Below are 13411 nucleotides of genomic sequence, written 5' to 3' on the forward strand. Positions count from 1 at the left end.
CTACAGAGACCACCTCAATGTTCACATGTGCAGACCGACTCAACTTAATGGCTTCACAGGTTTTCTACCATTCCTACTTCAAACTATAAAGCGTGTTGTATCCCCATTCATTTCAATGGCAGAATGCAAGCTGCAACATTCTAAACCTAAATCACCGCCACAAAACATTCAGAATGTTCAAAATAAAACATTTTGAAAGCTTAAAAACATATGGTTTATGATAGTACTCTCTAGCCTACTATACTAGCCCACTATAACCACCTTAAAGTAGGTCCTATAACAAACAGCCTACAAAAACTATTACTACCATTTCATAACCATAAATACTTCAACACTAGCAAGCACACCACATTTACTATTGTAAATGTCATTTTCTGAAAATAATTTCTAATTTCAATTTTTTTTATTTCATAGATATTGAAAGCAATTTTGGGTTTCATGTGTGGAACTTGTTTGCATATTCTGTAGAACAGGACATTGAGGAAAAAAACTTTATACAGAAGAGGAAAAACAACTCCATATTTTATATAATAAGTTTATGTACACTTTTACATTTCAATACAATTCAGTCAGGCATTCCAAAATAACCAGGGTAGTGGTCTAAACAGAGGAAGGGCAGCGAGTCCACCTCAAATGTCATGGTTACAACAAGTGGCTCGGTTCCTTTTTTGGTTTGTTATTGCTTCCATTCAGTGTGTTTTGAAATGGAGATAGTGGCTGTGACATAGAAAAATATAACTAGACAGAAGATTGCTAAACTTCAGGGGCCCAAACTTCCTAAGGCCTCCAATTTTCTGGATATTGGCTGTGGGCAGTCCGGACTGAGACAAAAGGGTGGCAGAGAATAAAATTACAATCTAGAACAATAAAGAAATCAAAACCCAAAGTTTTCAAACTTGCCCCCTTTTTCTTCAAGTGATCATAACCATAAAATTTCAGCTCCTCTGCCATCTTATAAAAACTTTTCAGTCATTGTTTTAAAATTTCCCCCACTTTTTTTGGAAAACATATATACACCCTTGATGACGAAGTGAATCGTTTTTTTGTCCAGTTAACAGGTTCAGCAACCTGAAGGTGGTGGGATCTAGCCTCTCGTGGTCATGGAGATGTGTGTGTGTGTGTGTGTGCTTCCACTGTGTTTTTGGTGTGTGTGACAGGCACAGTTGTTGCTGTAAGACACCTCTCAGCTTGGCCACACAGACACACTGGAGTCGACACAAATAAGAAAACCAAGGCACTCTGGGAGGGGAGAGAGGGTATGGGCATGGGGAGAGAGGGAGGGGCATAGCGTTCTCAGAACAGATTGGCACCTCCTGTGTTCATCCCAACCCTCCCACTGGCAAACGTAAACAATGATTGGATGATGGGACAGAGGGGTAGAGCGGGCAAGTCCATCCCTCTCTGACCCCCCCACCACCAAATCTTAATCCCCGAAGCCACTGTATGTTTGCGCTGGGGGCCTTTGAGGAAAAAGGAGGGGTTAGGGGGAGGAGCGGGTGTGAACCTGCCCAAACCACACCCTAGTCCAGGCCACACCACAGCTCCCGTCAGTGTCTCAACCTCACCTATTTTTTCCCACACAGTCTAACAGTGCAGCTCATCAGCTCAGTCTGTCCGTCTTCTCAATGGTTTGGCTTGGTCAGATGTGGTCAAGGTAGGTAGGTAGATCATCTGTGAGCGGGATGGATATAGAGGGGGTAGGAGGGAGGGGAGCTAATAGTTATTTGACACAAAGTAGCCCCCCTACATTGGACACAAACTCCTCCAGACTCTTGAGGAAGGCCACCTTCTGCTTGCGGTCCATGCTGGGCGGCGTGCTGCTGGCTGTCAGCTTGTTGAAGGCGTCGGCCAGTCTCTGGTAGATGACGGCGTCTCTCTGGGTGGCAAGCAGAGACTCCACCAGCTCCTGGTACTCCACCTGGAGAGAGAATAGGAAATGACATCATCATATGAGGCCGACAGGAGGTACAACATCCAGATCACCAGAGCCAATAAAAAGAATGAGATGCATGTGTGCAGGAAGTTTAAAAACAAAGGATACCTCCCCGCTCAGTCACAATTCTGTGTTCCAACAAAAAAAAAACGGGAACAGTTAGCAACGCACAACGTCTCCCCCTCCCCACCAAAGAAATGCCTCATCCTCTCCGCCCCGCATTGAGTAAATGACAACGTAGCCCCCGTCCAGACCACATTAAAAAAGGGAGAAAATAAAATCAATAGCCCAGCCTACATATAGTAGGCCTAGGTTATAATATGGGGCCTATCCCTCTCAGCTAAAGGAACATAAATATAGATTGGACGGCTATAATGACATTTAGCAGGGCGGGTGGGTCTTTGGATATCGGCTATATGTTGTCTTACCTCCTTTAGTAATAACAGTAATCGCATTTAGTCAATGGTCCATTTCTCATTGACCGGGGTTGTCTTTCAAAAAACGTTTTGCCTCTTCGGGAGTTTTGAAGTGTCGCAGGGCTCCTTGGTGAAGAATCCTGAGCTCGTTTGGGTATTTGAATCCCCTAAAGATGCCTCGGTCAATGGAGCATTTCTTCACCTCGTCAAACTCTCGGCGCTTTCGGCGTATTCCAGCTGACAGGTCCTGGAGTAAGGTGAGTTTGGCGTTTCCCACTGTGATGGTGTTGGTTTTCGCCGCCTGTAGGACTCGTTCCTTGTCGGTGAATCTCAGGAAACGTATGGTGATTGGGCGCGGTGGTTGTCTGGCTGCTGGTGGGGGCCTCAGTGCTCGGTGAGCTCTCTCGAGTTCTATGGGCCTGTCGGTGGACAGGTGGAGCCACTCGGGAAGTTTGTCTTGCAGGTAGCGGATCAGTGGCATGTTTCCCTCTTCTTTTTCGCCCAGATTTAATAGAACACAATTATTCCTTCGCCCCCTGTTTTCCAGGTCCTCTGTTTTCTCTTCCAGCTGCTCTATTTTTTTTTTAGCATATGCTATTGTTTCCATGGCGTCTGTCAATAAGTTTTCCGTGGATAGGATTCGCCCCTCTGCCTCGTCCAGGCGCCCCGCGTTTATGGTTATCTTGTTGTTTATGTCAGGCAAAGCATTTTCCAGGATTGTCACCTTGCCCCCTATCGCACTGAGCTGAGCGTTAATGGCATCTATGTTAGTGTTGAGTTCTGTAAGTTGGGATCTCAGCTCAGAAAAGATGTCTTCGACAGAGTGCGAGGTTGGCATTCGTTGGGCCTCGGGGGGGAACGGGTCCTCTTTCTCCTGGCTAATGGCGCTAGCTTTTTCTGAAGCTAGCTGCTTCTTGGAGGCTTTTTCCGTCGCTAGTGCTCGAGTCCGGGTAAAAATGTCACCTGTAGTGTCGCCTTTTGTAGCCACCATGACTTTTTGACTAAAGTTAAATGAGTTTAAACTTGAAGTGGAGGTAAGATTAGGAATTGGAAACTACTTGTGCGGAGCTCCTAGTTCATGCGGCCATCTCGTTCGGGGAGGTAATAGATCCAACGGGATATGTCGAGTTGTTTGGGAACTCGGCTGGGGTGTTCAGAGATTGTTATTTTATGTAAACCATTTATTTTCCTTTTATGTGAACGCAGCTGTAACTACTATCCACCTTTACCCAGAGATGACTTGCACTAAAGTTCGATTACTGTTCGATGACGATGACTAGTACCTTAAATCTATTGACATGGAACTGCCACGGTCTAGGCCATGCAATAAAACGGAAAAAGATACTATGTGCTCTAAAAAAGGAAAAAGCAGACATCGCGCTATTGCAAGAGACACAACTCTGTGATGCTGAACATGCCAAACTCCGCAGAGCTTGGGTGGGACAGGTGTATTTCTCATCTTTCAAATCCAACAGTAGAGGTACAGCAATACTTATCCATAAGAATGTTCCATTCATAATTGACAAAAACATATCTGATCCGGAGGGGAGATTTATTTTGATAACTGGGTCACTGTATGGGCAACCAATTACTATCTTAAACATATACGCCCCTAACACAGATACTCCTGCTTTTATGTCGAAAATGATAACCCTGTTCAATGAGCATTGTGTTTCCTTTGGAGTGTTGGCCGGAGATTTTAATTGTACCCTGAACCCAACCCTAGACAAATCATCTCAAGTCCCCACCACAAATCCTAGATCTGCAAAGATGTTGAACTCTCTTACTAAAGAGATGGGACTGATAGATATCTGGAGAGAGACTAATAGCTCATCTATGGACTATACATACTACTCTAATGTCCATAACACCTACTCCCGTATAGATTACATTTTTATCCCAAAGAGTTTCATAAATTCAGCCACGTGTACAATCGGACCCATAGCGCTTTCGGATCACGCCTTTGTCCACCTCCGCTTTGACCTCTGCAAAAACATCCCGAGGTCAAAGAGCTGGAAATTCAACACCTCCATGCTATCAAACGAAGCATTCCATACATTGGTAACTACATGGATAGACAACTACACACAAGACAACAAAGATTCTCCTGTTTCTCCGGCCACAATGTGGGACGCTGCTAAAGCCACACTAAGAGGTCATCTAATTGCATATGCTTCCTCTAAGAAAAAAGCAATGGAAGCACACAGGCTAGATCTGGAGAGGGAGCTGGAACGCTGTGAAAAAGTACATAAACAATCCCCAGACAGCACCTCCTGGAGTCAACTCATATGATTGAGTGTAGTCTGGCCCAGGAGTGTGAAGGTGAACGGAAAGGCTCTGGAGCAACGAACCGCCCTTGCTGTCTCTGCCAGGCCGGTTCCCCTCTCTCCACTGGGATTCTCTGCCTCTAACCCTATTACAGGGGCTGAGTCACTGGCTTACTGGTGCTCTTTCATGCCGTCCCTAGGAGGGGTGCGTCACTTGAGTGGGTTGAGTTACTGACGTGATCTTCCTGTCTGGGTTGGCGCCCCCCCTTGGTTTGTGCTGTGGTGGAGACCTTTGTGGGCTATACTCGGCCTTGTCTCAGGATTGTAAGTTGGTGGTTGAAGATATCCCTCTAGTGGTGCGGGGGCTGTGCTTTGGCAAAGTGGGTGGGGTTATATCCTTCCTGTTTGGCCCTGTCCGGGGGTTTCTTCGGATGGGGCCACAGTGTCTCCTGACCGCTCCTGTCTCAGCCTCCAGTATTTATGCTGCAGTAGTTTATGTGTCGGGGGGCTAGGGTCAGTTGGTTATACCTGGAGTACTTCTCCTGTCTTATCCAGTGTCCTGTGTGAATTTAAGTATGCTCTCTCTAATTCTCTCGTTCTCTCTTTCTCTCTGAGAACCTGAGCCCTAGGACCATACGTCAGGACTACCGGGCATGATGACTCCTTGCTGTCCCCAGTCCGCCTGGCCTTGCTGCTATTCCAGTTTCAACTGTTCTGCCTGCGGTTACGGAACCCCTACCTGTCCCAGACCTGCTGTTTTCAACTCTTAATGATCGGCTATGAAAAGCCAACTGAGATTTATTCCTGATTATTATTTGACCATGCTTGTCATTTATGAACATTTTGAAAATCTTGGCTCTCTCTAATTTTTCTCCCTCTCTCTTTCTTTCTCTCGGAGGACCTGAGCCCTAGGACCATACGTCGGGACTACCGGCCGTGGTGACTCCTTGCTGTCCCCAGTCCGCCTGGCCTTGCTGCTATTCCAGTTTCAACTGTTCTGCCTGCGGTTATGGAACCCCTACCTGTCCCAGACCTGCTGTTTTCAACTCTTAATGATCGGCTATGAAAAGCCAACAGATTTATTCCTGATTATTATTTGACCATGCTTGTCATTTATGAACATTTTGAAAATCTTGGCTCTCTCTAATTTTCTCCTTCTCTCTTTCTTTCTCTCGGAGGACCTGGGCCCTAGGACCATGCGTCGGGACTGCCGGCCGTGGTGACTCCTTGCTGTCCCCAGTCCGCCTGGCCTTGCTGCTATTCCAGTTTCAGCTGTTCTGCCTGCGGTTATGGAACCGCCACCTGTCCCAGACCTGTTGTTTTTCAACTCTTAATGATCGGCTATGAAAAGCCAACTGACATTTATTCATGATTATTATTTGACCATGCTTGTCACTTATGAACATTTTTGAACATCTTGGCATAGTTCTGTTATAATCTCCACCCGGCACAGCCAGAAGAGGACTGGCCACCCCTCATAGCCTGGTTCCTCTCTAGGTTTCTTCCTAGGTTTTGGCCTTTCTAGGGAGTTTTTCCTAGCCACCGTGCTTCTACACCTGCATTACTAGCTGTTTGGGGTTTTAGGCTGGGTTTCTGTACAGCACTTCGAGATATTAGCTGATGTACGAAGGGCTATATAAAATAAAATTGATTGATTGATTGATTGAACTTAAAGCAGCCAAAGCCAAACTGAATTTGGACTATACTCGGGAGATTAAAAAAAACGTTTTCTTTACTAAACAGAAATACCATGAGTATAGCAATAGGCCTAGTAGATTGCTTGCTTATCAATTAAAAAAAGAGCAGTCAGAGCGTACAATTATGGCTATCCGAACAGCAGAGGATGAGGTCACATATGACCCAAAAAATATCAATTTAACTTTTCATGATTTTTACTGCAAACTATATACCTCTGAGAGAAAACACACGGAGGCAGAACTCCACTCCTTCCTAGAGGGAATCTCGCTACCTAAACTATCAGAGACCGACCAAGAAGATCTCAACTCCCCCTTCACTCCTGAGGAGATCCTGGAGGCAATTACCTCCATGCCACCTAACAAGTCCCCAGGCCCAGATGGATTCCCCAGAGAGTTCTACAAAGCTTTTTGGCCCCAGCTTAGCCCTATTTTCATGCCAATGCTGGAGGATTTTTGCAAAAACGGAGTTCTCCCAGACTCAATGCACACAGCTCGCATTACAGTGTTGCTCAAAAAAGACAAGGACCCCCTATCCTGCTCCTCCTTCCGGCCCATAAGCTTGTTGGATTTCGACTACAAAATAATTACCAAATTGCTCGCCAAAAGACTAAACACTCTTCTTCCCAAAATAATAAAAGCGGACCAAACTGGATTTATTAGAGACAGATACTCTTCTGATAACATTCGCCGTCTTTTTGATATTATTGATCAAGTAAACGCACAGAAGACCCCTGTCCTGCTGGCTTCACTGGATGCTGAGAAGGCGTTCGACAGGATGGAGTGGAGCTTTCTGTTCTCAGTCTTAGAAAAGTTCAATATGGGCCCAAACTTTATTAAATGGATCAAATCACTATACTCTCATCCAAATGCCATGGTGACTACTAACGGACTGAACTCTGACAGATTCCCTTTGGGACGGGGCACAAGACAAGGGTGCTCGCTGTCCCCCCTGCTCTACTTGTTGGGGGCGGAGCCTCTGGCAGAGTTGATAAGGAGCAATCCAAGTATTATGGGTGTTCCTGCAGGCGGCCTGCAGCACAAGATTCCGCTTTACGCGGATGATGTCTTGCTCTACATATCCAACCCTGAGAAATCCCTTCCTCCCATTTTAGACACAATTGCTCAGTATGGCACGTTTTCAGGTTATAAGATTAATTTTAACAAATCCACTGTCTGCCCTCTCAATATTACACTCACCAGTTCTATGAAGACACTATGCCCATTCCAATGGAAGACACAGGGGTTTCAATACCTTGGAATATTCATAACACCAGATCTGAATAGGCTTTTCAAGGAGAATTATCTTCCACTCCTGGATCGAATCAAGAACAACCTCCAAACCTGGATCTCCCTCCCAATTAGCTTAGTAGGAAGAATTAATGTAATCCGTATGAACATCCTCCCTAGACTGAACTATTTATTTCAGATGCTCCCATGCTATCTCCCAGCTTCTTTTTTCAAAACAATTAACCAAAGCATCACCAAATTTATATGGGGCAATAAAAAACCTAGGATCAAGCTCTCCACTCTATCGAAACCTGAATCTAAGGGTGGTCTTGCCCTTCCCTCCCTTCAATTGTACTACTGGTCTGCCCAAATCCGCAACATGCTAACATGGATCACAAACAGACAAGAGTCAACGTGGATCCAGATAGAAGCCCAATCCTGTGGTTCATTGCCACTAAGCTCAACTATATTCATTAATAACTTTAGTGAAGTGGGCAACATAGCCAAAACATTTGTGATTTACAGCACCCTACTAGCGTGGAGGGACTGTAAGAAATACCTGGGCATCTCCTCCCAAATATGTTCTCACTCGCCTATAGTAGGCAACCCAGACTTGCCAAAAGCCCTGAGGGATGCCAACTTTAATCTTTGGCATACTCTAGGAATCAGGACCTTTTCAGACCTATTTCATCAGAAGACCACTACACTGAAATCCTTTCAAGAGCTCTGCAATTAATTCAATGTGCCAAGATCCCATTTTTTAAAATATCTTCAAATTAGACATGTCATCTCCTCATTTACTTCCAAGAGGAGGTTTAGAACTCAGTTGAATGAAGTTGAAACCCTTCTTGTCACAGCACAATCCATTAAAGGCAAAATATCCTATATCTATAGACTCCTTTCTGAGAAAGGAGGATCCTCCTTTACTCCTTTGAAAATAATATGGGAAAAGGACCTTGGTCTGACTATCAGTGATGAGTTATGGGCGGAGGTTTGCGACAGGGTATACTGCTCCTCTACTAATGTAAAAATGAAAGAATCTAATTACAAATTTTTGTACAAATTTTATTACACTCCCTTGAGACTCCATAAAATGAAAACAGACATTTCTCCTAACTGTAAAAGATGTACCTCTGAAAGTGGAACCTATATGCATGTATTTTGGAGCTGTAGAGAGATTGCCAGATTTTGGCAATCTATACATACTGCTGCACAGAAAATACTAGATGTACAGTTTGATATGACCCCGTGTCTCTATCTTCTTAATGCCCAGCAGGACTTTGTTCTTGATCCTGACAGAGAAAATTTGCTCATGACCATTACATACTTTGCTAAGAAATGTATTCTTCTATTGTGGGCCTCTAATACTTCTCCTACATTTAAAATGTGGATTGACCAGATTGTTGACTTTCTCCCTCTTGAAAAGCTCACTTATGACCTCCACAAGAGACAGCCCAAGTTTGATAGCCTCTGGTCTCCACTACATTTCAAATTGGACAGAGTGAATGGGGGAATCAGGGAGATGAGCAGATGCGTGTTGTGTAAGGTGCTGTAAAATCTAAAAACTAATTATTGGCTCGTCATCTCAGCTAAGGCTGGAAATGGCTAATAAGAACCTTGATAGTGCTGCTGCAAGTTCTATAATTTAAATTTTGTTATAATTATTATTTGTGTGTGTGTGTGTGTGTGTATGTATGTATGTATGTATGTATGTGTGTATGTATGTATGTATGTATGTATGTATGTATGTATGTATGTATGTATGTATGTATGTATGTATGTATGTATGTATATGTATGTATGTATGTATGTATGTATGTATGTATGTATGTATGTATGTATGTATGTATGTATGTGTATGTATGTGTATGTATGTATATATATATATAAAATAATTTTGTATTATTATTATTTTTTAAGTCACATCTGTGAATGTGGAATGTGTTTGGTTGGTTGATTGAAAACTTAATAAAACTTTAAATTGAAAAAAACAAAACAAAGGATACTCACTTGATGCAGGCACACTAGTGTATAGAGAGCTTCTCCCGCTGCCACTGTGATCTCTGTGTTGTGTTTTTGCAGTACCAGCATGTCAAACACCAACTAGAGAGGGAGAGATTTTCATTACAAAACATTTCCTCTTTTTGAGCATAATGGAATGAAGCAGACCTTGTAGTTAGGAGGAAATCCCAGGAGGGGGTGTCTCACCTTGAGGAAGTGGCGTGTGGCGATGAAGAGGGGCGTGTCTTTCTCCTGGGTCTTGGCACACTGCTCGGCCAGGGGAGACAGAGCCTCCAGACACAGCTGGCTGACCTCTGAACTCATGGATGTCATGCCCAGCTCTAGGGAGTACATGAGACTCTTAAACAGCTCCTCTGGTAACTGGGGGATCTTCTCAGGGAAGATCTCACAGATGAACGTGATAAGCTTGTAATACTGGTTACACAGAGACGGGAACTGAAAACACAGACAAACCAGTTTAACAACAGTTTGTAGTACAGTGACAATGTACATCAGTGATTACTTTGAGGAAGGAAGAAGCATTGTTTAAGTATTGAGACTGGGCCCTGGGTCTTACCTTGAGTAGGTCCTGAGACATGAGAGGCAGAATGATGTTGACCCCAAACAGAACTACGTCTGCAGCCGACACCGACCGACCTGCCGCTCCCGAACCCTGCTCCTGCCCCCGGAAAACCTCATCTGTTCCACCATCAACACACACACAAACCAGAGGATTCTGTAAGTTGACTATAGCTCAGCCTTCAACACCATAGTACCCACCAAGCTCATCAAGCTCAGGGCCTGAAATCCACCCTATGCAACTGGGTCCTGGACTTCCTGACGGGCCGCCCCCAGGTGGTGAAAGTAGGAAACACCTCCAATTAACTTATCCTCAACACGGGCCCGACAAGGGTGCGTGCTCAGCCCCCTTCTGTACTCCCTGTTCACTCTTGACTGCGTGGCCACACACGCCTCCAACTCAAATCATCAAGTTTGCAGACGACACAACAGTAGTACGCCTGATTACCAACAATGACGAGACAGCCTACAGGGAGGCAGAGTGGTGCCAGGAAAACAATCTCTCCCTCAATGTCAAAACAAAGGAGCTGATCGTGGACTTCAGGAAAAAGCAGCGTGAGCACATCCCTATAAACATCGACGGGACCGCAGTGGAGAAGGTGGAAAGCTTCAAGTTCCTCGGTGTACACGTCACTGACAATCTGAAATGATCCACCCACACAGACAATGTGGTGAAGGCGGCGCAACAGTGCCTACAGCTTAGCCCCTAAGACCCTCAGAAACTTTTCCAGATGCACAATTGAGAGCATCCTGTTGGGCTGTATCACCGCCTGGTATTTGCAACTGCGCCGCCCGCAACCGCAGGGCTCTCCAGAGGGTGGTGCGGTCTGCCCAACGCATCACCGGAGGCACACTGCCTGCCCTCCAGGACACCTACAGCACCCGATGTCACAGGAAGGCCAAAAAGATCATCAAGGACAACAACCACCTGAGACACGGCCTGTTCACCCTGCTATCATCCAGAAGGCGAGGTCAGTACAGGTGCATCAAAGCTGGGACTGAAAAACAGCTATCTATCAAGGCCATCAGACTGTTAAATAGAAATCACTAGCCGGCTACCACCTGGTTGGTTACTCAGCCCTGCACCTTAGAGGCTGCTGCTCTATGTACATATAATCACTGGCCACTTTAATAATGGAACACTAGTCACTTTAATGTTTACATACTGCTTTACTCATCTCATATGTATATACTGAATTTAGTCAATGCCACTCCAACATTGCTTGTCCTAATTTATATATTTCTTAATTCCATTATTTTACTTTTAGATGTGTGTATTGTTAGATATTACTGCACTGCCTAAGAGCTAGGAACACAGGTATTTCGCTACACCCGCAATAACATCTGCTAAATATGTGTATGTGATCAATAAAATTTGATAAGTATTGATAACTAACTATGAACTTAAAGTATCATACATAAATGCAGACTGATGTCATTGGGGATGGTGGAGATGTACACACACCCACCGTCCACACCTGTGTCTGAGAAGTCAATGAACTCCTTAGAGAGCAGGTTGGTGAGCAGCTCCATGATGAGCAGCAGGTCCTGGTACTGGTCCTCCTCAGCAGCCACATCAGCTCTCTTCCTGCCCAGGTTGTTCTTAGAGTAGACCTGCAGCAGTGTCAGGCACACCTCGTACAGCTTCATAGACTTAGACTGGGGGTCAGAGAGGGAGAAGAGGTGGCTGTTAACTCTTTCCAGTGGAAGCCCCATATTCGATTACATTGCTCTACACATAATACAAGTATAGGGATTTGTAATTCTAAGTGTGTAGTTATTATTAAAGCGATTAAGTGTTTTTGCTATCTTCACCTCTCCAAGGTAGCAGATCTGTTTGTGGGCGACCTCCACGAACACCTCAATGATGAGGTTGATCGTCTCGGGCGTGTTGCGGTACACCTCCATCAGGCCGATGCAACTGGACAGGAAGTCCATGAGGAAGCTGAAGAGAGACGCCACGTTGTCGATCTGCGTTGCCTCGGCGATGCCACATAGAGCCTCCAGGGTGGCAACGATCTCCCGCTTCACACTCTCCTCCTGACAGATCTGAGGAAAGTTCTCCTGGTTGATCAGGTTGAGGAAGCGCTGCTGGAGGGGGTGCAACACCTGAAGGAGGAGAAAGGGAGGGAGGAAGGGGGAGAGAGGTGATCAATCAACAACATTTGTCACAAAGTGCTTTACAGTAACCTGGACCCAACCCCCAAAGAAGGAGAGCAGGGAAGAAGAGACAAAGATCAGCTGCAGGCTATTTTCATTCCCACCTCTTCTTGAATGGGCTACTGTACTGTACACACTGGTCACAGCAGCTGGAAGGCAGGACAGCTGCCGTCTCACTCATACATCTCTACTAATGGCTTTGGAGTCGTCTTGCATTACTATAGAATGGCCTTCAAGATCATTATGAGGATCATTATCTAACCATATACTCTAGGGAGGTCTAATGGTTTTGGCTAAATCATTTGGCTTCGCCGTTTGTTACTACTGAAGTCTATAGGGAGAGTGGTTAAATAGAATCACCATAGTAGGGAAAAGACATTTGATCTCACAACTTGTTACCAACTAAAGTCTATGGGAAAGAGAGCCTATATAGAGAACATCTGAAGGGAAATTACACTTGAGAGCTTTAAGTTATAGCTCCATTTCTCTGGGTCCTTGGAAAGGCGTGTGTGCGCAAGTTAGTTCCATTCAGGGATTCAGAGTGGGGGGGTTCCATGTAGGGGTGTGACGTTTAAACGAATTTGGGATTGGTAACGCTTAGAAGAAAAAAATGATTTGCCACAGATAGTCGTTAACAGTTGTAAAAATGGAAGAGAGTGAGACAGGGAAGCGGCAGCTGCGAAGTTCTGTATGGCAGTACTTTGAGAAGTTAAATGAGAAGGTGATGAAATGCAAACTTTGCGAGGTAGAATTGAGCTACAGTGGCAGTACAGGTGCAATGCTGAAAGAGGCACTGTGAGAGCCAAACCATTTCTATCAGCAGTGCGATTATGGGCGGAGTGAGAAAATCACAGCGCTGATTACAGAAATGACTGCAGTTGATAATCAGCCATTGTTAAATGGTAGAGGATGTCGGTCTTCAATACCCTAATGCAGGGATCATCAACTAGATTGAGCCGAGGGCCAATTTTTTTCTTGAGCGGATGGTCAGGGGGCCAGAACATACAGTTGAAGTCGGAATTTCACATACACTTAGGTTGGAGTCATTAAAACTCGTTTTCTAACCACTCCACAAATTTCTTGTTAACAAACTACAGTTTTTGCAAGTCAGTTAGGACATCTACTTTGTGC

General features: G+C 44.9%; 1 protein-coding gene across 1 annotated transcript in view; it reads right to left on the bottom strand.

Annotated features, from left to right (window-relative positions):
- Positions 1-412: 412 nt before the first annotated feature.
- The window catches only part of LOC120064072 (exportin-4), a 57926-nt gene continuing 44927 nt past the window's right edge, over positions 413-13411 (bottom strand). Inside the window, exons 17-22 of the mRNA XM_039014403.1 lie at positions 11936-12229; positions 11599-11779; positions 10119-10240; positions 9749-9997; positions 9551-9643; positions 413-1918 (exon numbers count right to left, since the gene is read on the bottom strand). Coding sequence (XP_038870331.1) covers positions 1721-1918; positions 9551-9643; positions 9749-9997; positions 10119-10240; positions 11599-11779; positions 11936-12229 — 1137 coding nt within the window. The 3' untranslated portion in view covers positions 413-1720. The remainder of the gene's footprint in view (positions 1919-9550; positions 9644-9748; positions 9998-10118; positions 10241-11598; positions 11780-11935; positions 12230-13411) is intronic.

This window comes from Salvelinus namaycush, chromosome 19 (assembly GCF_016432855.1).
Source record: "Salvelinus namaycush isolate Seneca chromosome 19, SaNama_1.0, whole genome shotgun sequence".
In the NCBI taxonomy this organism is placed as follows: domain Eukaryota; kingdom Metazoa; phylum Chordata; class Actinopteri; order Salmoniformes; family Salmonidae; genus Salvelinus; species Salvelinus namaycush.